Genomic DNA, 27,717 nt, shown 5'->3' on the forward strand with positions numbered 1-27,717 from the left:
AAAAAATAATCTAAATAAACGCGGGAACAAACACAAAATGTGGAGATGCATTCTAGATGTTTTTATTATTCTTGCAATGGTTGCAAGAATAATACAAGGGAAAATAACCGTGTCCAAATTTGATATAAATGCAAGTCTACCTGAGGTTCATTAGACATGTAATACAGGCCTATTTACTGCAGTAAACACAACTTTTATTTTTTACTGTAGCGATGCACAATTAGAAATGATACAATTATCAGATAGCAAAAGACTATACAACATGTTTTGATATGTGATCAGCTAAGGCATTCAACAAAGTATTAAATGAAAGGGTACTAATAAAACTGCATTATTTGTCTAACTTCCAATCAATACCAATACAATTTTACAATTTATTGGCATGTTTTGCCCTCTAGTGGCCAAAGATATGTACAGCAGTTATTTAAGACTATTCTTAAAAAAAGAATCAATTTACAGTATCATGGAGCCATACAGTCAAGAAGTTGGGGGTGATTTGATCTATCCTTTGATTCAAAATATCAAGAATTTCCAAATCTGTTTTTTTTTTGTGACATGCAATAATGGAAGACGTATTCAGATCCTTTACTCAGGTAAAAGTAACAGTACCACACCGAAAATCCTCCACTCCAAGTAAAAATCATGTATTCAAAACTTTACTTCAGTGAAAGTGTGTAAGTATTATATGCTAAATGTACCTAAAGCATCAAAATAAAAAGTACTCATTCTGCAGTAAAATGTAAAATATGATGTTTATGGATAAATATTACTGCTGCATTAGTGGTGTGGATTTTTAAAGTTGCACTGATGTTAACTCCTTCATATACTGATGTTTAGTTTAAACTACAGCAAGATCATCATATGTTTGTCTTTAAAAAGTCTCCTTTTATGAACTACAGAAAAAAACAGCTGTTTTCAGCTTTATCCAGCTGAATCAAAGGGGTTTTTCCCAAAGTTTAAAAATATCAATCATCATATTTACAGATACAGATTTTTTACAACAAATATTGGCAATTCAGTCTCTTAAAAAACATGGATATGTTACATTTGTACATTTCACATGCAGAAGATACATTTAAAGCTTGTGTTTCTTTACATTTCAGTTACCAATTTAATGTTATGACAAAATGATGGTTAACCCGTGGTTAGGTTTAGGCACAAAAACCAGTTGATTAGGTCTAGGAAAGCATGTATTGGCTTAAAATATCTGCCTTTGTCACTACAAACATGCCTGGAAATATCCTGACCTCTCAATAAAAATACCCGCTTTGTTGGTTTCAAACAGTGGTCTGTTGCTGTCTGCCGCTTGGCAGCTGTCTCACCTGGGTGTCATGCCATCTCAAGAAACTCAGCTCATATTCATATAATGATCATAAATAAACTTCACAAATTGCCATGATTCTTTTTCTAACCTCTTCTAATACCACAGTGTACTGCAGTTCTACGTGTTTTGTGCAAGTGGTGTTGTGGTACCCCTGCAGAAGCTGTTGAAAGATGTGGGTTTAGGTCTCAGGGTCTGAGAATAACTGATCAGACTAATGTATATACCATCCATGCATGGTGGTCTGCCGAAAACATAAGGTTTACTTGTATGTGACCAATAGAGGGCGCTCAAATGCAAATATGAGAGGAAATAAAAGGTATAATTGGGCAAAAAATCAATGAATGCTTGGCATTGTGTGAAGATACTGCATATGAATCCCCAGACTTACCCAGCACATAGTTGCAAACAATAGTGTTCCATAAAATGAAAAGAGCTGCACAGGACAGTTGCAGCTGACCTGTGACGGCTATAAGAAACTAGATTACACCACTGATTTCTTTCCTTAGCAACTTTTATGTCTTCATGATTAACAGATTTTTAGGTATTTTTTACCTCAAAAAAATAGCGCATATCTGCCATAAATAATGGAGAAAAAAAAATCTCCCAGGGGAAACATGCCCCCTGAACCCTCTGAGCTGAGCCCCATATGTTTACTACGTCTGGCTCCGCCCCTGCGTCCAAAGGTTATAGAGCCTGGCAAAGAACATTCAAAATATGTTTCTATGAGGAGGAGCTGTTTAATTCAACTTCAACTACAGCTCAACCCCAGGATGGGACAATGCCACTTTCACCCGCATGATTCACTGTTGTTGAGGTTTTTAGGATACACCTACTTTATGTAGAATAAAAAGCGCACTGACCAGCTGCACAGCGGATTCATCTTTTATTTCTCTCGGACGGGGCCATGTTTTGGTTGGATATATTTTGCCACCCGGTCTGGGCAGCTGTGTCGGCGCTGCTGGCGCTCGTTGTGCGCGCTCAGCGCAGAGGACCCTGGGATCCAAAAGCCTGCAGCGTGCGGCTGAGAGGCAAGACTGCCATAGTGACAGGAGCAAACACAGGTCGGTTCAACCTGTTTCATTCTGATATGGGCGATGAAACGGGGCTGCAACAATATGGGAATAGAATAAAGATGGCTGTTTAAACTTGATATGACAGTTTTGAGCAAACTCATGGACCCTAATCTATACATGATATTTTCCCACTTCTGAGGTCCTGGTTCAAGCGTTTCTATAAATACTTTTTACAATAAATTGCCAAATCTGTTCGTAGGGTTAAAGTTAAGTAAAGAGCATGACTGAAGTGTAGAGAAAACCTGCTTATGGATAAATGTGTACACATTTATAAACTATTTTGGCACCAATAACTTTGATCTTGCAGTTATCTCAAGTTGTTATTAACTCTACTTTAGCAGTAACCCAGAATCACTTGCAGAGTGTCATGAGATTAGTTTCGAAATGTTTTTATTATTCACCATTTGTGTCCCCTCAAATAACAAGTAAGATGTGTTCTCTGTTTTCCAAATACTTCTGCGCCTTTCTAAAACAGTGCCATTGATTTTCTTCCCTATTATGATAAATATTTGTTCTGAATTCATATTGTATTTACTGTGATTTGGTGTTTTCACTGAGAAGTTTGAAAGATGTCCCTGCCAAGGGTGTAAACCGGCTCTCGTCCAATGTCTGCTGGGATAGGCGTCAGTGTCCTCTGCGACCCTAAATAAAATGGTTACATATAATAATGAGAATTATCATCTTGCCTCTCAGTTTAATGATGTTGTCTCTCTGTGCCCTCTATTAGTTGTGACTTTGTCAGGTTTTACTGTTCAAGTTCAAGTTTATTGTGCAGCACCATTTCATATAAATAATGCAAATCAGTCAAAGCATGTTGTCAACAGAAAAAGTAGATAATAGAGCATAATAGAGCAGAGGCACAAAAAACAGCAAAGAGACAAACGTAAATACAAAGAATGAGGATTAAGATAACAAATAAATTATTTTATGTGGGTTAACTGGTGGATGGTGGATAAATTGTAGAACCAGGCCATCAAGAGCTCCATTTTCCAGCTGCATTTTGTCACTTACGAGCAATTTTTACCTCGAGAACAGGTCATTGTTGGAGGGTCTTTCCATAGTTTGTGCCAACCATGATCCTGTAGATACTCCACTGAGACCACATCTGAGTCCTGTAAAAGAACAAAGTCAGTGCAGTGATATGACATCATGCCTAAACTCTGATGTGGATGTAAGTGGTAGTGACAGCAGGAAACCTGATCACAGCGCTGCTCTCAAGGCGGGACCCACAAGGCAAAGCAGGAAGCTGTAGTGGGGCCCCTGCATTTGAGGGGCTCTGAGGACAATTGAGATGATGAGATGAAGATTACCTAATATTCAGGCCTGTATTGAAGAGGAGTCCTGTGTCAAAATATGGTTTTAAGACCTTAATCATCTCAGTTAATATTGTACACTTCTAAGCAGAAGGTCTCCCCTCTCTGCTCCTCTGTGCCACTGCATGTCTGTACCAGGTCTGCACCTCCATGTATCAAAGAGCAGCATGAAAGTCACTCACTCCGCAGCATGTCTTGCTGAGTGAGTACAATGCATGAGGGAAAAGAAAAAACGATTGCTCAACTTAAAGCAATCTCAGTCGACTGAGGGTCTCCAACTGATGATTTGAATTTCCGACTTTCGAGGGGCAGCCCTGGCTGAAATGAAATCTCAGACCCCATTGGCTATCATCTGATGACAATTTAGCATTTTATTAACTTTTTTCTAATTTATCTGCTTAAAGACATTAGTCTTTGCGACCTATCTCAAGGTCCTAATCGAACTGTGAAAAGACAGATTTCCGCACACTAGGAAGCTCCCCTTAAAGAATTTTATTCTGCGAAATAAGTGACGTTTCGAGCAAAATACGCTCCTCCTCAGACTTATGCGATAAGTCTGCGAAGGAGCGTTTTGGTTTACCTTGGATCCAGCATCCACTATGGGATGTGCATATCTTATTTTTTAATCTTCCTAAGCAAACTGTAAACAATGAGCAAATGGAAGAGGAAGTTTGGCCCGAATATCTGCTGGTTACACCTGATCTCCAGAGGCATCAGCTGATGAGATTGTTTTCATGTATGTTAAACAAAGAAATCCTGACACCTTCCCTGTCATAAAATCCATTATCAACCAAATGACGAAGAAAATCTTGTAAAACACATGTTGCCTGGGTCCGAACCTTTGAATCTGCCCTCTCCACCGGGTCTGAGTTGACTGATTGTTTTGGCATTGTGACATTATACAGAAGTTTCTTGGTTAAAATAAAACACAACCAATAAGCACCACAGATGGGACTAACACTGTTGTCAAGCTCTTGTGTTGTCAAGTAACCAGAACCAATGAGGATCAAAAACAATGGTGTGCGCTACAGACACGATAGATGCTGCTGTCGACGCTGTTCTAAATCAACTTGTCTTCTCAATATTGCCCAACATCATAGTTTGTTTTACCTCACTCAACTCTTGAAACCCAGACAAAACACATACGTTGGCATAGCTACACATCAGGGTGAACTTAAAGTGGCGTTAGATTCAGACGGATATGTTGTTCTCTGGCAACTCGTTAGGAAAAATTGAATCCACCTTCCCCACAGAAATCTTTCAGAGTGGACACAATGTCAGACTGAAGCTGGAAACAGAGTTTAAAGAATTTACAGTTATGTCTGATATCAGGCAACAACAAGGGCAGTTTTGGCAGATCTTTTTGGCTACTTTTACTTGAATTGTGTGGGTAAAGCAGCCATGGTCAGAACAAGTTTAGAAAACAAACAGTCGTAATGCATTGAAAGTATTTCTGTAAATAAAGGAAAAGAGGACAGATAACCAACAACAAACAGACAGCCGTTTCCGCACAGCTCAGTCAGAAGACATCAGTGTTTTTTCGACCAGCAAAGCTAAACTGGACTTCCAATTATATTTTCCAAACATTACCCTGACCGCTCACTTATCAGCCGCCACATTTCCTTTTCCTTTCCTGTATTTTGGCGGCACGCCTACCCGGCTTCTTCTCGCCAAGCAATCACACTGAAAAGCCTGAGAACAAATACATAATCACAAAATCAACAATATGCCTGATCGCACTTCAGAAACTGTTTAAAGTGTCTATTCATCTAAACTACGAAAAACAACTACATATTTTCTCATTTGCCTGCACGAAAAAAGATCATGTTTTGCTAGCCAGATTTTCAGATATGTTGTCAGTAGTTTTCAGATGGACCATGACGTGATCAGGAGTGTTGTCCAACAACATTCTGCTATGTTTTTGCTCTCTCTGCTGCTTCATCCAATATACACAAAACATTACAAGGGTCTTTAATTTCTCTTTCAGGTTTGCCAACAAGAAACAGATAATCTTGAACCCTTTAAGTTTCCAACTGATTCACAATAGAAAGCTGACTAAAGATGTATATCATCAGTGATTGTGAAATCTACTATGCTTGGCTATAAACCGTATTATACTAACTCCAAGTTATAAATTGGACAGCTGTTTGGTATTAAGAAACAAAAAAGACATTTCCAGCCTTTAATGTTGATCGATAACTTGGGTCCTTTCTGCAAGTCCATCTGAGCTAATAATTACCAAGCATATTACACATTTATTTCAGTATTTTGTAACGTCCTGTCCCTCTGCATGCAATTATGGTGGAGAATGAAGTGAACTTGAAGCTTCATTAATTGATCATTTTTTGCCATTGCACATGTTTATCAGAGCTGAAAACAGCTATCTGTTGCCACTGGAAACAAGGTTAATGGGAGTAGAGATACAGTGACCCAGAAAACTGGTAGAGCAAATACAGAGACATGAAAATTCTCTGTGGGTTTGTCACCACAAGTGAGTTATTTGATCCATTGTTAATATAAAAACAATTCTTCCACTCAATAAGCACAGTGGCACCATGTGGTGCTGGAAAACTTCAAAAGGTATTTTGTAGACGCAAATCTCAAGTCAGGAGTCTGCGCACAAAATGGTCTCCTGCCATTATCGGACACTTTCCGCTTCACCTAACTTGAACCTGCCATCTGCTCAGGTTACCATGTGGGGAGCTAGGTCAAAGTTTACAATACAGAATGGCAAACAAAGCAGTTATTAAGATTAATCTGTTACTGCTGACAATTATAATTGACAGGCTCACACACACCGATGACTGACTTTAACAGACTGTAATGCAAATTAAGTTTGACTTTCCTCCTACAACCTGGTACAGTCTAGTGCCTCACTGCTTAAAGACATACTGTACATACCTGTTGTCCCTATCAGTAGGTAATTTTCACCACGGCGGCCATCCTGATACAATCACCATCCTCTGTCTGGTGAAAGTTATTGAAAACAAATGAGGAATCTGTGTGTGGTGTTTTAAACTGATAAAATTTGTTCCCAATTAATGTTTTGTTCCTTACAATCAATGTGCTCCTCCAAATTAAAGCTCTATTTTTGTCTTTTTAAGAAAAATGACAACCACCCTATCTAGCACATGTATACAGATACATAACATATTAAAACAACTGAAACTGTGGAAATCCAAGTGTTAACTGTAACAGCATTAGTTTATGCACATCAGATAATTAATAACATTAACTGTAAAATAAGAAACCAAAGTATATCAATATGCAATAGTACAATTCCTGAGATTTATAGTTTAGTTTTTTTCACCCCAAGATTTTCAGTGGCCCCATCTGGGCCTTCTGTGCACCCCCAAAAATTCTTGGTCTGCCACTGCTGCATCAATATGCCAAACAAAGTAAGTTCCACATTACAAAGTCTCCATTCCTTAAAAAAAAAAAACAAAAACCTCAAACTCAAAGGCCATTGGTCTGGTATGGCCAGTAGCTCATATTGGCTAATTTTATAAATATGTGTGATGCACAACTGACATTACACTCATATGATCATTACTGCCTGTTCCCCAGTGGTTGCCCCCCTATAAATGTTTCATAGGTTTAGCCAGATGGAGCCACTGAAAGTCTTGGAGTTGCACACATAAAAAAACAAACTAAAGCCATCTCTGAATTTCAGGAATCCTTTTCTGCCTTTTAAGTACAGGCTAGCTGAAAATGATGTTGTTGCAGTGCCAGACACCTGACAGAGATCTGCACTCTGCTGAGTGCACTTTCTTGTACGACTTAATTGTCAGTGTTATTAAAAACAGTATTATAAGTGCAAAGCCAATTTTAAATAAAAATAATGATTTAATAGATAATACAATATTTCAGCGGATATCAAATGCTCTTTTCATGAGCATTTGGCAAAGTTTTACATCACATATTAGTAAATGTCATAAACAGAGGAAACAATGACTTGTGGAAAGAGACCCAGATACTAGGAACAAGCCCTCACAGACAGGGAAAACATGCAAACTCCATAAAGTGAGGAATGAGTCATTCTTCCTGTGCTGTGCAAGTGCCTGTGTTCCAAAAGGTTTCACACATTCTTGGAAAAAATAAAACTGCCTAAGAACCACAGCCTGTTTTCCAAATACTTCTGCACCTTTCTAAAACAGTGCCATTGATTTTCTTCCCTATTATGATAAATATTTGTTCTGAATTCATATTGTATTTACTGTGATTTGGTGTTTTCACTGAGAAGTTTGAAAGATGTCCCTGCCAAGGATGTAAACCGGCTCATGTTCCAAGAAGTTTCACACATTCTTGGAAAAAATAAAACTGCCTAAGAACCACAGCCTTTCACTTTTTATCACAAACCACATGGCTTAACTGAAAATAGTTTCAAAAGGTCACCTGTTGATTGCTGTATGCTATATGGACATGTTCTGTTATCAAGTACAAACACATTTTTGCTCTCATCCACTCTGCTAGGGATCGGAAAGTTTATTGCCTTAGACTTTGCGCGCCGTGGGGCCCGTGTTATCCTGGCCTGCCGAAGCGAGTCCCGGGGGACAGCGGCACTCAAAGAGATCAGGGAGAAAACAGGAAACTCTGATGTCCACCTGCGTCTGGTGGACCTATCTTCCCTGGACTCTGTCAGGGAATTTGCAAAGGGGATTATCGAAGAGGAGAAAGCTCTCCACATCCTCGTCAACAATGCTGGAGCATCAGGTGATACTTTTGCACACAGCAGAAATGGAATAAAGAGTTTTAAGGCTTCACCGAGCAGTATTGTATTACTAGGATGATCAATTCATTTTTTGATTCATGCTATGGGACTTGTACTGGTAAACTCTCCCTAGACATCTCAGTAACTATATTTCAAATTGTCACATGAAATCTTGGCTTATTTGGCTTTGCATAAACTAGTTAATCAATAATGGTAAAAAAAAAAAGAACATTTTTTCTCATTGGGAAATGGGAGCCACATGGATTCTCCATGTGGCTCCCATCTGGAAACAAAGATCAAGATGTTTTCTTGGTCTGTAACCAAAAGAGTTTGGCAAACTGACACTCGCTGTTGTTTATTGGGACAGTAATTCCCAGCTCAGGAACAGAGGACATTATAGCCTACAAGTGTTCAGCATGGAGACTACTGCTCTCTCCTAAGTATAAAATTAAAGTGTACCATTGTGTATCTAATCAAATTTTTAAAAATCCAATCAGACCTTTTTTATGCCTCCGTGCCGACAGGAGCCATGGCCAGAGGCAACCTGTCTTCTGGTTGTCTATGTGCCCCATTCTCACGATATCACGATATCTCAAGAATGCCTTTTTCGAATTTCTTCAAATTTGGCACAAACGTTCACTCGGACTCAACAATCAACTGATTAGATTTTAGTGGTCACAGATTAAGTCCACTGTGACCTTGCATGTCTAAATTCTGTAAACACATAATATCAAGAAACATTGAGGGAATTCTTAAAAATTTGGCACAAATGTTCACTTGGACTCAACAATGAAATTATTAGAATTTATTGGTCAAGGGTCAAAGGTCACTGTGACCTCAAAAAACAAGTTTTTGGCCATAGTTCAAGAATCCATATGCTAATTATAACAAAATGCACACAGATCGCAAAGTGGTATTCTAGCTTTTTTTATTTGCTCTACCATCAGGTTTACCCAGGCAGATAACCAAAGATGGCTTGGAAATTTCCTTTGCCACCAATGTCCTGGGACCATTTCTCCTCACCAGTCTGCTTCTGGGTAAGTCTGTGTAGCAGGTTTATTATGGATACAAAGTGATGATGTGAAATGTCATTGTCATAACATTTGTCTTTCATTTTCTCCCTCCGCTTTTCATCTCTGTTTCCCTTTCCTCGCTCTGGATGTCACTGATTAACTCCAGACCTGATGAAGCGCTCAGCTCCGGCACGTATTGTCAACCTCTCCTCGCTCAACCATAAGAAGGGTCAAGTGGACTTCTCTCACTTTCATGGGGAGAACCTGATATACCACATGGATTTTGTCTACAACCACACTAAGCTGCACAATATCATCCTCACCAATGAGCAAGCACGCAAGCTCAAGGGGACAGGTAGGCTAAAATCAAGATGTTTATGATTATCATCCATTAATGTAGTAAGGTCATGGATGGTGGTGACCATCATGGGTGTGATTTAGATCATGAGGCAATGAAGGGCAGGTAAAACTGCCATAATGTGATTACATTTTATAGTTTTAGTTAAGATTTTAGCTAAAGCCTTCTTAACCATTTGAAAACTTTTAGTACTAGCACAAAACAGGCCTGACAACATCATGTTACAATAATCCAGTGTGGATGACACAAAGGTGTGAATTATGTCATACACAGAAAATATATGTCAATGATGATAAATGGATAATGATCTTAAAATGTAATTGTCAGTTTGGATTAAAATCCACATTTTAAAATAATTTTCTACCAGCAGTGTAAATCATTAAATGAGACATCCTGAGTCCTTTTCTGAGAATAAACAACCTGTCACCAAAAAGAAGAAATTCACCTTTTACTTTAATAAGGCTCAATTTGGTTTGTTATCAGTCATTTTATATACTGAATGTTGAAACATTATGCTTCATCACTCTACTCCTTTAACACCGCTGCATATGAACACTGTGTGTGTCTTGTTTTTATAAAGTTCTCGCCAAGAAAAACAATTTTGTTCTCTGTGCTTGCTAGCATCAACCTCGGTCAAGCACATTTTGGTCTGATCACATCTCTGTAAGCTTTTATAGAAGAGGCTGAAACAGATTTTCCCCTTTTCAGTCGCCTGAAAAGATCAGAAAAACAATCTGTTGTGGACAGACATTCAAAGACTTGTTGCTGAGACTAGCCTTACGTACAGTTAATCTGTCCTCTGTTTCTGTCTGTACTGTGAATCTCTGTTTTTTTGTGGATGTAGGTGTCACTGCAAACTCCGTCAACCCTGGTATTGTCATGACAGAAGTGATACGACACTATTCTTTCATGGTTCGTTGCATTTTCAACCTTGTTGGAATTTTCTTTTTCAAGGTGGGTACCTTGTTGCATTTTACTGAAGAGTCTACATGATTTATGTAATATTTTTCAACTGTCAAGGTTGAAAGTTATAACTTTTTGTTCAGGAGTAACACAACCAATGCACTCTCAGCCTGTTTGTTCACTCAGTGAGAAAGGTACCAGGTTCAGCTACAAGACTCGGATCTGCTGTTTCCCTTATCTGTGGACGCCAGAATTACTCCATGATAAACAGAGCAATTTAGTATGAAGTAAACCCACCTCACTAAAGGCATGTGCCCCGGTCGACAGAGTTCAGCTTCCTTTTTGTGCTCAAGTTTTTTTAAAAAAAGGAGCCACTGATAAAAGGTTAATGAAAATGAAAAAAAATCATGTCATTAGGTCCAACCTTTAATCACAAAATAGGATGTTTGCTTGAGTGTGAATAATGTGTGTGGCCATGTTGCAACATCTGGTTGTGTCTTCAGTAAAGGGGGGGGGGGCTTAAGCTTTGCCACATGCTTCCCTGCCCCTTAATGGAGAAAACCTGATAATATCAACTAAATCTAGAGCGTGGTGAGAATAATCATCGCTCTAAGAAATCCTTTGTTTCTCAGAGGAGACGCTGTCTCAGGCTTCCACTTAATTTTGTGGGGAAAAGTCGGTCGGCACTAGGAATGCCAGTGATTTATGATGTTGATTTGGTTTTGGCGCTGTACTCCAGAACCTTAATATAGAATGAAACAATGATCTTAGGTTGAAGTTCTAGCTCTCAGCTTTAATTCAAGTGTATTTACTTCCACATAACATGAGCAGTTAAGGACATGTATAATTAACTTGCTCCACCCCCCTGCCTCTTTTACAAAATGACAGGAGGCACATGCCTGCTCAGTAATTCATCCGTGGTCTAAGGTAGTTGGTAACTTCCACGTTTCTCTGCCAGGCCCACAGACATCCTCTCTTATTGAGTTTTTGTGCCTGCCGCTGTCAGTCTGGTGTTCATCAAATTAATTACACGCTCAGCTGTTTTGGGATCAAGTGACTGGCCTTCCTGGTCAGGAAGCACTCTACTATTTTTCCATTAACTGTTTGAAATCTGACAAATTGGGAAAAAAAAGGGGGGGGGACACATACAATGAGCAACTTGGCAAGAAAGCTTGCTCTGCAAAATGCAAAAAAATGCATTAAAAAGTGACAAGGAAATGATCTGAACATTAGCTGGGGGAAATTATTAGATATGATCAAAAGATTAGGAAAAATGTCCAAAAAACTATATTCTTTAGGTCATTAGGTCAGGGGTTGTATGTTTGTTTGGTTTTTTTTCCTCCTTATTTTCAGGTAATTGTCCTCTGACTTTTTAGTAAATTCTTCCTAATTTTTGGTCCATTTCTTTTTAAGTTGTTTGTTGCCCTTCCAAGATTTTTGAAAGGTTTCAGAAATTTAAATACTTGTGTGAAAGTGGAAATGGAGTGAAACAAGTTAACAATTCTGTCGAATATTACGCAAATATTAATGTAGTTTTCAAATAAACTACATAACTCAACAGCATAATCTTATTCCTGTGATTCAGTTGTGGCTTTTAGTTTCCATAAATTGTTAGTGCAAATTTCATGAAGTACCGCAGGTCAAAGTTGGCCTAGAAGTTAGTCTTTCATGGATGAAACAGAACATTTTTGGGGCGATAATGTCAAAGATTCAAAGCGTGGTTGGGAAAGTGTCAAACTGACTGCAGTGTAACCTCAGCAGACCCTTCATATGCTTGTTTGTGTGTGTTTATACAATGCTTCATGTAACCATGGCTACACTTGAACAGATGTTTTTCATCTGGGATGGATTAGCCTACTACTTTACTCTGGTTCTTTTCAACCATTCTTAACAAAGTTCAAACCCTGATCTCGAAACTCTGATGTTTATCTGTGATGTAAATCTGTAGTGGCAGACTATGCTGAACTTCTGGTTATACTAGACACACATGAGGGCAGAGTTTTGAACAAACTGCATATTTGCACCAGCAGAGTTATCACTCATTTTTTTTATGCTGAATGTACTCTTGCTCTTCACCATTCTTGTCTTCCTCACAGTCTCCAGAGGAGGGTGCAGTCAGCTCAATCTTCTGTGCGGTAGCAGAGGAGATGGAGGGGGTTACCGGGAAATATTGTGACAGCGACTGCCACCTGGTTCTCCCAGCCCCTTTAGCTCGAGACACTGCCCTCGCGGTCAAGGACTTCGAGGTCTGCGAGAGACTGACATCAAAGCTCTGAAACAGCAGTCAGGCAATAGGAGGCCTGATAACAGAAAAGGGGTCAAATTCCACCCTCTTACTGCACTTGTTGAGTAAACCATTATGACACAATATTTCACTGAAAACGTTTTATCATATTAGCAGTCAACAGAGCCTTCATAATAATTGCAATCAGCCTCTTCCTGCGATAGATAAGTTAAAAAAAAAAAGTCAAGACAAGACAAGACATGGAGAAGATCTGTCAAAGTAAGCCTATAAAACTTGCATGATTATTAAAAAATAAAACACATTAAATACAGACAAAAAACTGTATGAAAAGTAATGCCAAGAAAAAGCAATATTCACAGGAATTATCCTGCTCAAAATTAATCCAATTGGGTTGTTTTATACGAACTTCCTGCTGTTATATTTCTTTACTATTTTGGTTATTGTAGAGTGTATTAGTTGCTGTTCTTCTTATGCATTGAATAGAATCACTTATAGGCACTTAGTCATTGGCAGTTAGTGATAGAAAAAGCGTCCCCTCAGGACAAAGGTTGGGAACCACTAAGTAATTGTCATTCATGAAAATGGTGAATATGTTTTCTTCTTTTCAAGAAAGTCATGGGGCTATAATTAAGGATATGTGACAGAGTGAAATGAAGGAGTTCCCTGAGATATGCTGACACCAAGTGGCCAACACATGCTAACATGCTTCTTCAAGAAAGGACAAGAGAGGCTTCAATATGTTACATAATCACTTTCCTTTATTGACTGATTCAATGAAACACAACAAAACATTTGAACATTCAGTGCTTTTTGAAGGATTTGTACAGCGTTCATCCCCTGGTGTCCTCCGCCTCGCTATTTGGCTACAGAAACAGAGATAGTGGGAGAACAGTGTGGTTACCAAAGACGTTTTTAATCATTGCACTATCACTTGTAACTGTGTGTCTACTTATAATCTTTGGATAATAAAAGAGGACACAAGGCCATGCTGTGGGTCTGCTAAGAAGCTTTTGTGTGTCACTACATCTTCCACTGCACTTGTACCTTTCTGATGGTCCTCCACTGCTTCATGGATGATGTCTTTGAGCATCGGAGCCACATCATCTAGTTGTTTGCGTGAAAGATGGACGGCAATTTCCACTGTTTTATCCTGGACACACAAAAGAAATGTTAATGGCTTCAATTCGCTGACACAACTCTGTGGTGAAAATTGCAGCGATGCTGGGGGTGAAAGTGGTGTGCGAGTGTGTGCTCACAGGATTCCCTCCAAGTTCCACCTGAGGAGGCTGCTGGTCTGTAACCTCTTCAAACTGACCGTCCTCTGATCGCGGCTCCATGTCCTTCCTACCCTCTCTCCCCTGCAGCACAGGCACACAAAACACACACTGTATTTACACAAAAATGAAAAACTACTCTAAAGAATTGACTTCTACAACCTACAGTTATTCCACACAAGTATGAAGAGCCACAGTCCCCATTTAAAGGTCCAGTGTGTAGGATTGAGGGGGATATAGTTACAGAAATGGAATACAATAAATTAAGTTTGTTTTCTTTAGTGTATAATCACCTGAAGATAAGAGTAGGTCCTCATCCTCGGAGATCGCCATGTTGCACTGCCATGTTTCTGCAGTAGCCCAGAAGAGACAAACTAAACACGGTTTCTTCATAGGGCCATTTGTGTTTTCACAGCCCCTCCACGATGAGAGTGTCGGAAAAACAAAATTAATGTGTAACTGCTTTACTCTGGTTTTTTATTGGTTTAACCCTTCAAAACCTGGTTTGATCAGTTTTCTTTTGCTGCGTTCAAATGCCTCTCAAAAGCTTTTTACCTAGACCTAAGGAAAAATGTCTAGAAAATATATTTATATTCATTATAATTGTTTATTTAAAATTTTGTAACAGAAGAAACACATTTTTTTTTTTCAATTTTCCGCACTTTATTAAGTCATTTTCTTGTGTGTTTTGTTTTCTTGTTTTGCTTATTTTCAGGTAGTTTTCTTGTAACTTTTACTAATTTCTTGCAATTTCTTGGGCCATGAATTATAAAGCTGCTCACTGCCTTTTCCCCATGGTTTTGAAAGTAATTAAACCAATGTACACAGGTTTCAAAGGGTTAAATCACTGGGTCTGTTTCTTTTGGAGTTAAAGAGCACCATGCAGATAATTCGGCTCCCAATAAAAAAAAACTCCTGAACCTCAGGAGCTTAAGTTATCAGAGAACAAGTGTAAGCACACATTAGCAGGTGCTGGTCTAATGTCAGAGAAAAGCTGATTTTTACTGTGAAAGTGCTTTATTCTGTGTTTTTGTTTGGGAGAGAGGAAGACCTCTGCAGATAATTCAGCTCCAGGTAAAAACTTCTTGAACAATGAACACCGAGGGAATTCCAACCAGAAGTTTTAACTGGCCACAATCTGCAACTCTTACCACTAGATGCCACTCAATCCCCGTACATCTTACACACTGCTCCTTTAAATCCTTTATCAGTGAGCTCGTTTTGTTTCTTGACCCACAGACAGTTTATCAGTTCCTTGTAGTGATTTGGCAATGCGAGGCACCTCCACTTGACCTTCTTTGTAACTTTATCATTCAAGCATTGTAAAACTCAAACACTAAAGTTAAAAAGAACTTAAAAAAATAGCCAGTTGATTTGCTACTTAGGCTGTAACTGATGTTTATTAATCTGCCAGTTATTTTTGCAACCAATCCATTAAATCCCAAAGATGTTACACTATAACAAAAGACAAGGAAAAGGAAAAACCTCCCAGCTATGAAGGTAGAACAAATTAAGGTTTGGCAATTTTGTAAATTTTGAAAAATATCATGGTTATTTAATTGCCAAAAATGTGCGGATTATGTTCCTGTCAATTGACTTAACATTTCAGATCTGTCTGACAGAAATACTATATTATCCAAAAGCACATTACATAATCAAAGTGATGCTCATCCAGTGAAACCACGGGACAATATAATGAAAGAAAAAAAAACTTAAATAAGAGTTTGGTATTTATATGATTACATAAAAATATGCCAGACATCACTATAAAAGTGCCCCCCAGCCCTTCTTGCGCTTACTGTCCAGTCAATCCAACACAAGTGCTTACCCTCATCTCTATCATCTCCTTTGGACTGAAGAAGGTGATGTGTCCCTCTGTCCTCTCAGCCAGCAGCGCAACCAGGCACGCCAGCACCAAGCAACCAGCCACTGCTCCGCGCATGCTCATTCTGCTCTGTCCTGGACACATACACATCACATATACACATACTGTATATAGACAGGCATGCAGAACAGCAGGTTCATGCAAAGTACAGTCAGCCTTTCCACACCAACAGGGGTGAGTGGCACTGAGGCCAAGCCACTTACAGAAATTAGGGAATGTTTCCTGAGCAGCGGGAAAGAGAGGCGGCAGTCAAAATAGGTCAACATACAGTATTTGTCGTGAGGTGCAGTGTGTGTGTGTGTGTGTGTGTGTGTGTGTGTGTGTGCGCACGCCAGAAACTGTCATGAGTTGGAAGAGGAAGAAGGACAAACGGGATCTCATGTCATTATTATGCAAGGGAGTCGTTGACAAATAGATAGTAGATAGGGAAAGAGGGAGGCAGAGGGAGGAGGGGGAAGAAGCATGGAAGTAACAAACAACAAACTGCTCCACTGACAAGTAAGATAAGAGGCCGGAGCGGACCAGCCATACTTACAACAGCAAGACAACTCTGTACACAAATGCAATGAAGACAGGGCGTCAAAGAGGAAAGAGACAGGAGTGACAGAGAGCGTGGGGGAAAGCCCCGAGACGCAGGGAAGCAGAAGGAGCCATATGTTACTCACGTGCTGTGTCAGCTTTGGTCAGTTGTTTAAGGAAGTGTGCTTTAAGATGAGCAGAGCTCCACCGTTCTGAGCGTCTGCTTGTCCCAGTCCGCCTTTATATCGAGCCCTCTCCTGAGCCCTAAGCCTTTTACTGTCCTCCCTCACATCCGCTCCTCAACAGGCTCCTTCAAGCACTCGCCTCCATGATCCTGGAAACACACATATTACTCAGGAATCTGTTTTTTTCCCCCTTTTTATTACGGGAATAAGCTCACCATTGACAAAAAGACACATTGATGAGTAGCGCCGCAGCATATAATAAGGTTTGTGTGAGCTACGAGCAGTGTTGGGAAGGTTACTTCTGAAATGTAATAGGTTACAGATTATTAGTTACCTTGTTAAAAACGTAAGAAGATACAAAACTATTTCAGTTACTTCATCAGAGTCATGTAACTTGTCATGTAACTAACACATGTTTTAAAAGGGGCAATAAAGTTGAAAAGACCTAAAAATATAAGTGCATACATCTTGTACTAAAAATTGTCTAAATGGCTATGCTGACCCATGTTATACAAAAAACATGCCACAAGAAGGCATTCCTGCATGGCAAAAGGATGTCAAGCACTGGAATGAATTCTTTAGTTAACGTATAAACTTTCACTGGAAAGACTTTCAGATGTAACCCTTTTGTAATCACATACATTTTGATTAGTAACTAACATTTAATTAAATTTTTTTCTCTATATATTTTTTTACTGAATAAATAAGATTGGACACCACAAAATTAATTATTTGTATAACTGGATGAATAAATAACTTTTCGGTCTCATTTATTTACACTCGGCATGCCTTACAGCATACAAATAGATCTACATTCATTTAACCCTCAAACAAAGTCAGGAAGAAGATAAAACCCATTCATAACTCATCTTAAAACAGATTACTGCTTGCTGAAAGGCAAAGTTCAGTCTGTTTGGGACTTTTATTTGGTTCAAAATGTTAAATACTGACAAAAAGATGATTGTGATAAATATGCTGGACATCAATGTTGTGGTCGTGTGTGTGCGTGTGTGTAGCAGCCTGGAGACAATCTTTTCAAAGAAGTCCATCATAAATTCTCTGCTCTAAACTATTATCCAACACAATGTGACATTTATGACCTGCCAGTAATTTATACTTGTGTACAAACAGATCCAGATGCATCCGTTCCTTGGAAACCTCATGACCCTAAAGAACGTTAACAATGCTTTTTCCTACTTAGGATACTTAAGTGTTTTCCATAATGACAGTGATGGCTTGGTTTGCCAGAATACACTGCAATACTGGACAATTAAAAATATTGCCACGGTTTTTGGTTTATTGCATTGTGTCTCTTCTGTAGCACTTTTTGTAACACCCCAATGACGCACAAGCACTTGTTACATTTTTACATCACCTGACGTTAGGCTGTCTCTAATGTGTTGTTACGTATATGGAATTGACTTGTAATTGGAAAAAAGACATGGGCACTGTAGTTTATCTTGACTCAGTCCCACTTACACGTCCTGCTGCCATAAATTCTCCCAAGAATGCTGATACATATGTATCATATATTCTATGGTATTTATCTGTGGCTGAAAGAAATCTCCTCTGCATCCTCCTTTTTAACTAACTTTACTAAATTTAATTTTTTTACTCAAACTGACAGAGCCCTGCTCTTTTAGAGCTCCTGCCCTCCCTCCAGTTCTCTATGGGCAGTGTTGCATCTGTTTATGGGGGCAATACTGTCAGCCAGAGTAAGTGAGAATCAAGCAGCAACTTCCAGTGCTGACAATTTAAGCCAATGCAGAAACTGCCAAAAACTGCAGTTCCTCTAGTGGCCACTTGAGGCTGGCTCCAGAAACAAGCTGATCCCCATAGACCTCCGCAGTAATGAGTCCTAAAACCCAGAAATGAATTAGCATTTAAGCACCTGCGGTTCCCTCGTCTCAAAGTCAATGAGTTTTTGGTGTGAAGACTGAAATAAACTCTGTGGTTAACACATGCTTTAGAGACTTTCACGTTTTGTTCTTAGACATAAAATGAGTCAGTAAGTACTCCACTCGCCAACTTAAAAACTTTTATGGGCCTTAAAAACATGGGTTGCTGACAAGTGGCTAAATGAGACCACAGAACATCATTGCATCAGCTGCGGTGAACACGGCTTTCAGGGCCGATCACACAGACATGCATTGCTAGAAAAACTTCACCAGCAATATGTTGCAAGCTAAACCATATTCTCCCGATGCTACAGTGCACCTGTCAGGCGCTTCTCTCTTGTTACTGCACATGTTTTTCTGGCAGTTTTTGGGTGTGGATAAAAGTTAAATTATTCACAACTTTTCAGCTCAAGGCAAAGAGACTGGCCTCTTTCAGCCTCTTAGGGGTGGTAAGTCAACCATAGTGTACTTTGTTTTAACCTGGGTTTTTACTTTTGGAGATTACATTTAGGTTTCACAAATCCTAAAAATGGAGGTCATTTGTGAAGATTATCTTGCTGAACAAAACCTGAAAGTATCATAAATGTTTGTTACGTACATCCCCCGTTACAGGGGTTCTTTTTCGGGAGTTTTTCCTTAGATGATGTGAGGGTCTAAGGACAGAGGGATGTCATATGCTGCAAAGCCCTCTGAAGCAAACCGTGTTTTGTGATAATGGGCTTTAGAAATAAAATTGACTTGACTTGATTGATTTGCTTACCACAGATCTTATTTTCTGCAATGAAACAAAATCCAATGGGAAATCTCATAGACATTTTGAAGAGGGAACCAGGGCAACGTTAGCTTTCAGGTTTGCCTAAGGAAAAAGTTCACCCCTGACCCTGCGATACTCTGAAGAGACGCAGTAAAATATTGGGTTCAGTCTTTTCGTTGGATTTGTTAACAATACGTGAAAAAAAAACAAACAAAACCATGAGTTTCTCGCCCGGGTCTCGCGGTGTTATGTCGGTATCGCGGTAGCTGGATCACGTGGTACTTCGCTGAAACGTGTGATAGCCGTCATTTTTCCTGAGGTGAAGGAGAGGAGCAGACACGCATTGCGTGCTGCTGCAGAAATTTACTAATCATGGTAAGAGAAGGGGTGCTGGGTGTTTGGCAATTACAGATGTTGTCATTATATTGTGCAGTAGAAGCCTCTTTAACTTTACAGACTCTTAAGAAGTAGAAATCTCTATTTTCATGTGCTTACTTTTGACTAGCTGAAGGCCTTTCAACATGAGTGGAGCAGTTAGCCACCCATGTAGCTAACATTAGCATGCTAATGCGTCTTAAATTGAACTATTTAGGCTACGACTGCAGACAGGAGCAACTTTATCAGTCACAGCCATATACGAGAAAAAATGCGATTTATACTTTTAGTCGTATTACATTAGTTACCTTTCGTGTCCATGGGTTAACGTTAGCTCTGCTGTTAGCTTAAGTTAGCTTCGTGGCACTTTTACGCATGGGCCCTGGTCAACACGTGGGTCCGTGACGACAGCGTGATTGCGTTTAAAAGATTTAATGTATCGTTAGTAAACTACGTAACTGAAGTCTGAAACATATCTGCATTAAAATGCTTCATTGCATATTTTACCAAATTAACATTAATTATGTCGATACTAAAAATCAGGGGAAATGTTGACTTGCGTCGTCACCACGTGGAGACTGGAGACCCGCTCAACAATATACATAAAACATTTGTTTTCATGATATCTTTTGTTTGTAACCACTTAATCAAATGCGCTCACCATCTGTAGGTGCTGATGCACGTGTTGTTCGAGCACGCGTCGGGCTACGCGCTGTTCGCCGTCAAAGAGGTGGAGGAGATCGGCATGCTGCTTCCTCAGGTGGGTCCTCGGTCCTCGCTTCTCTTTGCGGGTTTAATCTGTTTTTCGGATGCAGCAGAGATAACTGTTTGTGTTTCAGGTGGAGGAGAGCGTGCTGAACATTGGGAAGTTTAACAGCATGGTGAGCCTGGCTGCTTTCTTCCCCTTCAAGTCGGCCCAGGCAGCTCTGGAGAACATGAATGCAGTCTCTGAAGGCAAGCTCATCTCCTACCTTGTGGCTATTATTTTGTCCTCGGTTGTAATGATGTTTTAACAATCTGTCAATCCACTGAGTTACTGTGCTGACAGTTTAATGTCAACCCTGAACAACCGAGGAAAGCCTTTTGAATGCAGCAGTATTTTGAATATGCTGACCTGAAAATTGTGGATTTTTACTTGGTTATTTTATTCTAAAGCTGACAAAGCATTAGTGTGATCTTGCCAAAATTAACTAGTTTGTTGTCTAAGCAAATTAGTTAGGGTGGCTGCTGGTCACTTAAAAGTCTTAACGTGCCTCAAATAAAATTTTACAATTTTTTTTTTTTTACAATTGTAAAAGTTATTAAATCCGCTTTAATTAGTATTTGTGAGGAAATAGCTGCCGCAAACTCAGTCAAGTTCTACTCTCTGAAAGACCACAAAACAAAAATGATACTGCATTTTTACTTTATATTTGCACTTGTTGGACTTATATGGGAAAAAATAGTTGTAAATTAGTAAAGATAAACAAGCCTTCTTTTGAGTCACATTAGTCAGTGTCACATATTTCAGATGTCTTTGCTGCAGAAAGTAAGCTTCATTTAAACAGTGTGTACAGTCAGACAAGAGACCTCTCCTCTTTTGCTTGCAGGTGTTGTTCATGCTGACCTGAAGTTATTCCTAGAGACAAACCTGCCCCTCTCTGGGAAGAAGAAAGCTATGTTGGGGGTTTCAGATGCCAAAATTGGAGCAGCCTTGCAAGAGGAATTTAGCATTTCCATCCAGACCAGTGGGGTGGTGTCAGAGATAACAAGAGGTGAGGAGATGGTATGCAGTTTTTGTGCTGATTGAATACAGTGAGTTTGTAGTTCTAGGATGGGAGCATTATATCAAAATCTTGAGAATCTTAATGTTCTAAAAATGTGGCTTGTTGTGATGTCATCTTGTAATCCTGAAACTCATGAAGGTTCATACTGAAAATCTGAACAGCCACTGGTCACATGCTGTTTTTTTACAGTCCTGCAAACTGAGACAAAACCTTCTATCTGTTACCTGTCCTGTCAGGTGTGCGCCTGCATTTCCACTCCCTGGTGAAGGGTCTGACTGCCCAGGCTGCCTCCAAGGCCCAGCTGGGTCTTGGCCACAGCTACTCCAGAGCTAAAGTCAAGTTCAACGTCAACAGGGTCGACAACATGATCATCCAGTCCATCGCTCTGTTGGATCAGCTGGACAAAGACATCAACACTTTCTCCATGCGCGTCCGGTAAAGTGTCCTTCAATCACACCACTTAAATAAAACGTGCCTACTGGTTAAAGGAGGATTTTTCAGATTGTGGTTTTTCAGTCCTTGTGCTCAGTTTGAGTTTGGCAGTCACTTACTATGTTGAATGACGATGTTGTCATCCAAATTCCATGTAGTTGCAAACACCAAGTGAGTTTCAGTGTTAAAAGTCAGTAGCGGACAGCTCTGTATCAGGTGGAAAGTTGTCAACTAACATCAACATTTTGAATAGTAGGTTTGGTTGTATGTTAATTAACATATCAGTCACTGTTTTCTTTATTTTTTAGTATTTGTTGATGATGCATCCATTGTTTGTTTGTCTTTAATCCTTCAAATGCTTACCTTTTCTTTCAATCTCTGCCTTGTGTCTGCAGTGAGTGGTATGGCTATCACTTCCCAGAGCTGATCAAGATCGTCTCAGATAACTCGATGTACTGCCGCCTGACTCAACTTATTGGAAACAGGAAGGAGCTGTCAGAGGAGAATCTGGAGAGCCTGGAGGAAGTGGTGATGGATGCTGGCAAAGCTCAGGCCATCCTGGACGCATCACGCTCCTCCATGGGTTAGCAAATGAATCCTTTTTTCCTGTAGAGATTAAAATACAAACACTTAACGATCTTAAACATTTCTGACTTCACACCATTTGGTGCCCCTTATTTGCCCACCCTGGATCAATAATTGTCCTTGGTGTCTAACACAGGGGGGCAGAGTAGCTCTCTCATAAACCTGTAGTGAAGGCAAAAATCCTCACTGCGGATCCTGTCGGGAGAAACACCCTCACTTTGAAATTACCAGTGTTAACATCTGATAGTAGAAACGACACGCACTGCCCAGAGCTGGTGAGTAGTAGTATCCTTCTGCTCAACACCTTCTCCTGATCTCTTCTGCAGGTATGGACATTTCTCCCATTGACCTGATCAACATAGAGAGATTCTCCAGTCGTGTCGTGTCTCTGGCTGCCTATCGGCTGGAGCTGCAGGAGTACCTGCGTTCCAAGATGAGTCAGGTGGCTCCAAATCTTGCAGCCTTAATCGGAGAAGTGGTAAGTAAAATGTTCTCTTATACCAAATATAATACTCCAGGACCAATGATGTTATACCAAAATCTGTCAATCCCCTGAATCTATGTGCTGAAAAACCTATCCGGTGCTGATGGTCCTCATCAAAATCCATTTTTCAATCGTAGGTCTTGAGCTCTCTTTCAGTGAGACTGACGCTGTTTTGTTTCTCTAGGTGGGAGCTCGTCTGATCTCTCATGCCGGCAGTCTAACCAACCTGGCCAAGTACCCAGCCTCCACCGTTCAGATCCTGGGAGCAGAGAAGGCCCTGTTCAGGTACTGGGGCACCCCCTCCCTGCTGGGGAAAGAAGTGGCTGCGGTGATGGCAGGGCTGGGCAGGAGCAGAGCAGGGTGACCAGAGGAGATAAACGTCTCCTCTGGAGTGATCCCTCTCGCCCAAATGCACCCCCACAGTCTGAGCAGCCACTTGCAGTACAGAGGTAGAAAATCTGAAACTTGCTAAATGGTTGTTTTTACTAAAACTGAAGGTCCTGAACTGCAAGCACAAAACTTTGTAAATCCAATCAAGGATGTGCATTTGCCTTGACCTAGTTTCTCCATCTGTACTTTTTGGTTATACTTTATGACTAGGATAACATTTTAGTGTAAAACTGTTAACCCTGAATGTGAACTCACCTGTATTTTCACACAGAGCCCTAAAGACCCGTGGCAACACCCCCAAGTATGGTTTGATATTCCACTCCACCTTCATTGGACGCGCTGCTGCCAAGAACAAAGGCCGCATCTCCAGATATCTGGCCAACAAGTGCACCATCGCCTCACGCATCGACTGTTTCTCTGGTGAATAAGACATGTAGAGTAACGCCCACGTTGGCTGACAATCCATGTGGCGTAATTGCAATGATGCTCATATTTTTCGTCAACAGTATTCATCCCTCAGGTTGATGGTGACAAGCTTATTCCTGAGCAAAGCCACGTGTCACTTTTAACTACTGTAATCCTCTGGTGGCTTTGTGATTGATTTCTGTTGTCTGCTTTCTTGCAGAGGTACCCACAAATGTGTTTGGTGACAAGTTGCGTGAACAGGTGGAAGAGCGCCTGTCTTTCTACGAGACAGGCGAGGTGCCACGGAAGAATGTGGATGTCATGAAAGAAGCTGTGAAAGAGGTGAGCTCAGAAAAATAAAACTTGCAAGCTGCTGCATGTGATAAGATGTGGTACACTTTATAGGACATGGATCAATTGTCTATTAAAGTGAATCAGCCCCTCAGGATTTTGATGGCAGCAGTTAATGCCAACTCAGCATATCTCTGTGAATTTGGTGCGGCCTTTGACTGTTATATTGAATTAAAATCTCATTTCATTTGCTTAGACCCTCCTTGTCTTGCTGTCTGTATCATGAGACTAGCACCCAGGAGAGTGAGCTCTACACATTGTCACAGAGTGAGAGAGTGTTAATCTTTAGCGCCACAGGGCTAACACAACAGAACGGTTATTAACGGGTTTGGAAACATAGTCGGGCCTTTTGGGTGTCTGTGTAAATTGTTAGGACCATCTAGCGGCTCTTTGTTGGCTGTGTTAGCTCGTGCTAACCCAGCAGACCTGTTGTTGCTCATTGGATCTGAATCTGCGACATCCTTTTGACTACTTTTTAATTTTCACCTTCCTAAATCTTTGAAAGATCATTGCATTGCAACATGAGTCACGATTTTGTAGAAAAGCTTCCCCGAAATGAGGTCTTTTTATGCAGAAACAATCTCAAAAGAAACCCACGAAACCCTGGAGGGGCTGGTGTTACGATGTTGCCATGTTGTGTTAAAGGCACTTGGGATAATTTCAGCCTGGTAATGCTGTAATGATGACAACTCTTTCCCTGACATCACTGTGAGGGTAAAAACTGATTTAATGAGCCTGATGCAGCATTGAGATTTTTTGAGAAAAATAAGTGATAAGTTTGTATGTTTCCACTGATTTGTAACATGTATTATTTTTTACAATCTTGTTTCAGGCAACTGATGTTGCAGCTGAGATCAAGCGAAAACTGGAGAAGAAGGAAAAGAAACGCAAGAAGCGTGAAAAGAAGTTGCTAGAAGAAAATGGTGACGCCAACGGTGAAGCTGAGGTAAGCTTTAGTTGTAGCGTCTGGCCTTGCATGTTTGATTTGAGATTTGACCCATACATGGTCCTGTCTCAGTGTACGACATGCTATAGCGGCATGACTCCGAACCATTGGCTGGTCCCAAACAGTGGACTTGATCACTGAAGTGAGTCAGACATGGCAGTCAATTAAAGGGTTATTATACACTTAAGACTAAAGCAGAACAGAAAATCTAATTAATATTTGAACTTATCTTTCTTTACCTCCTTCCAGGTGGAAAATGGAGAAGTAGCGGTCCCTATAGTGAAGAAGAAAAAGAAGAAACAAGAAGCTGAAGAGATGGAGGTGGCGGCAGAGGAGACTCCTGCTGCAGAGAACGGAGCAGACACCTCAGCAAAGAAGAAAAAGAAACGAAAAGCAGAGGAGGTGAAGGTTCAGGCGGAAGGTGCCGCTGCCACAGATAATGGAGCAGAGGAAGCAGAAACCCCTGCCAAGAAGAAAAAGAAACAAAAGACTGAGACGGTGGACGCAGAGCCAGCAGAAGAGACCCCAGAAACACCTGTGGCAGAGAAGAAAAAGAAAAAGAAGAAAAAAGAGGCTGCAGAATAGACAATGTGGTCAAAGACTGAATCTTTATACCTGTGTACAGTTTATTTTTTATTCATTTTACTTTTAAACTGAAGCAAGATTATGTAAGCAGCTTTATGTTGTACTGTCTTTTGTTTTGGGGCAACCTCAAAGCAGGTTAGACTGCAAAGAAATGCTAGTAACTGTGCCTTGACATCAGTGACATATACTTGTAATTCTGTAAATAACTGGATTAAAACTTTTGAAAGGAAACACATTTTGTCATTTTTTTTGCAGGTTCATGGGTCACTTGTGAGATCTCAAGTAAGTTTCTTGCTAACTGGCACTGAGGCTTTAGTGCTTAACGTGACTAATGATCTATTAGTGACTGTTTATCTTATTAGGGCAGTTTTCCTGTCATTTTTAGGATGCTGCCTCTTTGTAATTTGACGTGTTTCAGCGGCACTTTGAATTGGTATCTGGCACCTTTGTACCATTGCCATTCATTTTTTTCTTTACCATCATGGTTTATGTCAAAATACAAAATGAAATGGCTAATACATAGGGGTTTTTTTATTTGGATATAGATTTATCTCAGAATAATTGACAGTTTTCAGAATCAGAAATAGTTAATTGATCCCGAGTAGAAATTGGGTCATATTTCATTGAGAATAAAATTTGCTCTCCAAATAAACAAAATAATCTAGTTAATTCCTGTAATTCCTGTTTTAACGAGATCTCCTTTTTTTAAAAAAAAATCTATTAAAACTAATAATTCTGAGATACTAAAGCAATTTCACACAAGAGGCAGTAATGTTTTACTGTATATCATCGTGGCTGTGATTCAGTCGATAAGCACAGCCGTGATGATATACACGACAACAGATGATGATTTGTTTGTTTGTTTATGATTTGTTTGTTTGGTTCTGATGCAGCCGCCGGAAGTGATAGTTGTTGCCTAGCAACACAAAACTTTCTCCCGCAAGCCTGCTACTGTGTGTTAGTTGGGTCTACATGTTAAACGCAGGGCAGCTGCTTAGTAACATGTAAAATTATATGTGTGTTTGCAGTGAAATAAGTTGTGTCCCTCGAGTTGAAAGTATTCTCACCAGCTCACAACTGCAGTTTCCGCCGCCTCCCGCACTCGCGCTGACAGCCTCCTCCAGCTGAGGAAACTCTGGCTCCCGTCGCCAATGAAGGGAGGGGGCTGGTCAACCTTAGTCCCTGCTGGGCGAGCGTCTGTCAAACTTCCCCGTCTCGGATTTAAGAAGCTCTTCGTCTCCGCGCCAAATGTCCGTAGCATAGTTGTGCAGTCTTGAAGCACCACGCGGGGGTTAGCCGGCTAGCTATACTGAGGCAGCTAAGCTAAAAAAAAAACAGCACAGCTAACGGCTCCCCACGTCCACAGAAAATCCCTCACCGCAGTTTTTTGGAAAACACCGCTGCCGCCAATGTGACCGAGTGTCCTGAGTTCACCTTACTGCATAACTAATAAACAATGACTCCAAGGGCCTCCAGAACAGTCGGTTACGCTACAGTCTACAGTGATGTTAATGTAGGCCCAATTAACAATCAAAATCACCTGTGAAGCGGAGTGATACATGACGAGTTAGAAGTCCCAGGGATGTAGTTGTAATCAGAGCCCTTTAAGAGACTATTTTTGACTACTTTTGAGTCCATTCTAGTGCGCTAGTTATAATCTATGTCAACACTCGTGGAATGCCTCTCGACCAATCAAATTGCTTGACAATTTGACAGTACAACTTTTTTTCCCATTAATTTTTTTTCTGATTGAATTGTGAGATAATAGGCTAATGTCGTTAATCCAGAAAATAACTTTTTGTTTTGCTCAAGTGAGTGCTTTAGGCTTCCATCTATACATACTTGCATGTTCCAGTTATTGGTACATTTATCTTTGAGCATTAGATATTATATTATTACCTACAATTCAGTTGTCATTGGTACTGATGCCTGAACCTGTAAGA

At 40.1% G+C, this 27,717-nt stretch overlaps 3 protein-coding genes, 1 long non-coding RNA gene and 2 other non-coding genes across 8 annotated transcripts; 4 read left to right on the top strand and 2 right to left on the bottom strand.

Moving 5' to 3' along the window:
• The first annotated feature begins 2,043 nt into the window (after positions 1-2,043).
• On the top strand, positions 2,044-13,926 carry LOC121954403 (retinol dehydrogenase 11). Its single transcript, XM_042501890.2, has 6 exons — positions 2,044-2,385; positions 8,184-8,423; positions 9,369-9,458; positions 9,601-9,789; positions 10,637-10,746; positions 12,792-13,926. Exons 1-6 carry the CDS (start codon positions 2,229-2,231, stop codon positions 12,969-12,971), a joined length of 966 nt encoding a protein of 321 aa, XP_042357824.1. The 5' UTR covers positions 2,044-2,228; the 3' UTR covers positions 12,972-13,926.
• On the bottom strand, positions 13,677-16,922 carry mlnl (motilin-like). 3 transcript variants are annotated; one of them, XM_042501902.2, is made up of 6 exons: positions 16,765-16,922; positions 16,043-16,173; positions 14,508-14,564; positions 14,197-14,298; positions 13,985-14,090; positions 13,677-13,803 (listed from the first exon to the last, which is right to left on the bottom strand). In XM_042501902.2, exons 2-6 carry the CDS (start codon positions 16,160-16,162, stop codon positions 13,796-13,798), a joined length of 393 nt encoding a protein of 130 aa, XP_042357836.1. In that variant the 5' UTR covers positions 16,163-16,173; positions 16,765-16,922; the 3' UTR covers positions 13,677-13,795. The 3 variants fall into 3 exon arrangements, with proteins under 3 accessions (XP_042357836.1, XP_042357844.1, XP_042357853.1); XM_042501910.2 differs by lacking the exon at positions 16,765-16,922 and adding an exon at positions 16,303-16,454; XM_042501919.2 differs by lacking the exon at positions 14,508-14,564.
• Positions 16,923-19,687: 2,765 nt separating this feature from the next.
• nop56 (NOP56 ribonucleoprotein homolog) lies at positions 19,688-26,005 on the top strand. Its single transcript, XM_042502445.2, has 12 exons — positions 19,688-19,830; positions 20,501-20,590; positions 20,670-20,784; positions 21,420-21,584; positions 21,833-22,031; positions 22,424-22,611; positions 22,940-23,091; positions 23,282-23,382; positions 23,759-23,907; positions 24,113-24,234; positions 25,076-25,189; positions 25,439-26,005. Exons 1-12 carry the CDS (start codon positions 19,828-19,830, stop codon positions 25,772-25,774), a joined length of 1,734 nt encoding a protein of 577 aa, XP_042358379.2. The 5' UTR covers positions 19,688-19,827; the 3' UTR covers positions 25,775-26,005.
• Positions 20,497-27,566, bottom strand: LOC148190168 (uncharacterized). Its single transcript, XR_015778352.1, has 3 exons — positions 26,842-27,566; positions 22,392-22,634; positions 20,497-20,628 (listed from the first exon to the last, which is right to left on the bottom strand). It is a non-coding gene; the product is annotated as an uncharacterized LOC148190168 (long non-coding RNA).
• On the top strand, positions 22,707-22,826 carry LOC121961631 (small nucleolar RNA SNORA26). The gene has a single exon (XR_006107066.1). It is a non-coding gene; the product is annotated as a small nucleolar RNA SNORA26 (small nucleolar RNA).
• LOC121961603 (small nucleolar RNA SNORD57) lies at positions 24,919-24,985 on the top strand. The gene has a single exon (XR_006107061.1). It is a non-coding gene; the product is annotated as a small nucleolar RNA SNORD57 (small nucleolar RNA).
• Positions 27,567-27,717: the final 151 nt, after the last annotated feature.

Source organism: Plectropomus leopardus, chromosome 2 (assembly GCF_026936395.1).
Source record: "Plectropomus leopardus strain MGB_pleo_1.0 chromosome 2, ASM2693639v1, whole genome shotgun sequence".
NCBI classification, from domain to species: Eukaryota; Metazoa; Chordata; class Actinopteri; order Perciformes; family Serranidae; genus Plectropomus; species Plectropomus leopardus.

Excerpts from the sequence above, each read along its gene's own strand:
- nop56 (XM_042502445.2), top strand. Across the intron at positions 22,612-22,939 it reads CGCATCACGCTCCTCCATGG|GTATGGACATTTCTCCCATT; the intron begins GTTAGCAAATGA and ends TCTCTTCTGCAG. Across the intron at positions 25,190-25,438 it reads ACGCCAACGGTGAAGCTGAG|GTGGAAAATGGAGAAGTAGC; the intron begins GTAAGCTTTAGT and ends ACCTCCTTCCAG.
- mlnl (XM_042501902.2), bottom strand. The coding sequence starts at position 16,162 with ATGAGCATGCGCGGAGCAGTGGCTGGTTGCTTGGTGCTGGCGTGCCTG. Across the intron at positions 14,565-16,042 it reads AGGAGATGATAGAGATGAGG|AAACATGGCAGTGCAACATG; the intron begins GTAAGCACTTGT and ends GGGCTACTGCAG. Across the intron at positions 14,299-14,507 it reads GGACCTACTCTTATCTTCAG|GGGAGAGAGGGTAGGAAGGA; the intron begins GTGATTATACAC and ends CCTGTGCTGCAG.
- LOC121954403 (XM_042501890.2), top strand. The coding sequence starts at position 2,229 with ATGTTTTGGTTGGATATATTTTGCCACCCGGTCTGGGCAGCTGTGTCG. Across the intron at positions 9,459-9,600 it reads CCTCACCAGTCTGCTTCTGG|ACCTGATGAAGCGCTCAGCT; the intron begins GTAAGTCTGTGT and ends GATTAACTCCAG. Across the intron at positions 10,747-12,791 it reads TTGGAATTTTCTTTTTCAAG|TCTCCAGAGGAGGGTGCAGT; the intron begins GTGGGTACCTTG and ends TCTTCCTCACAG.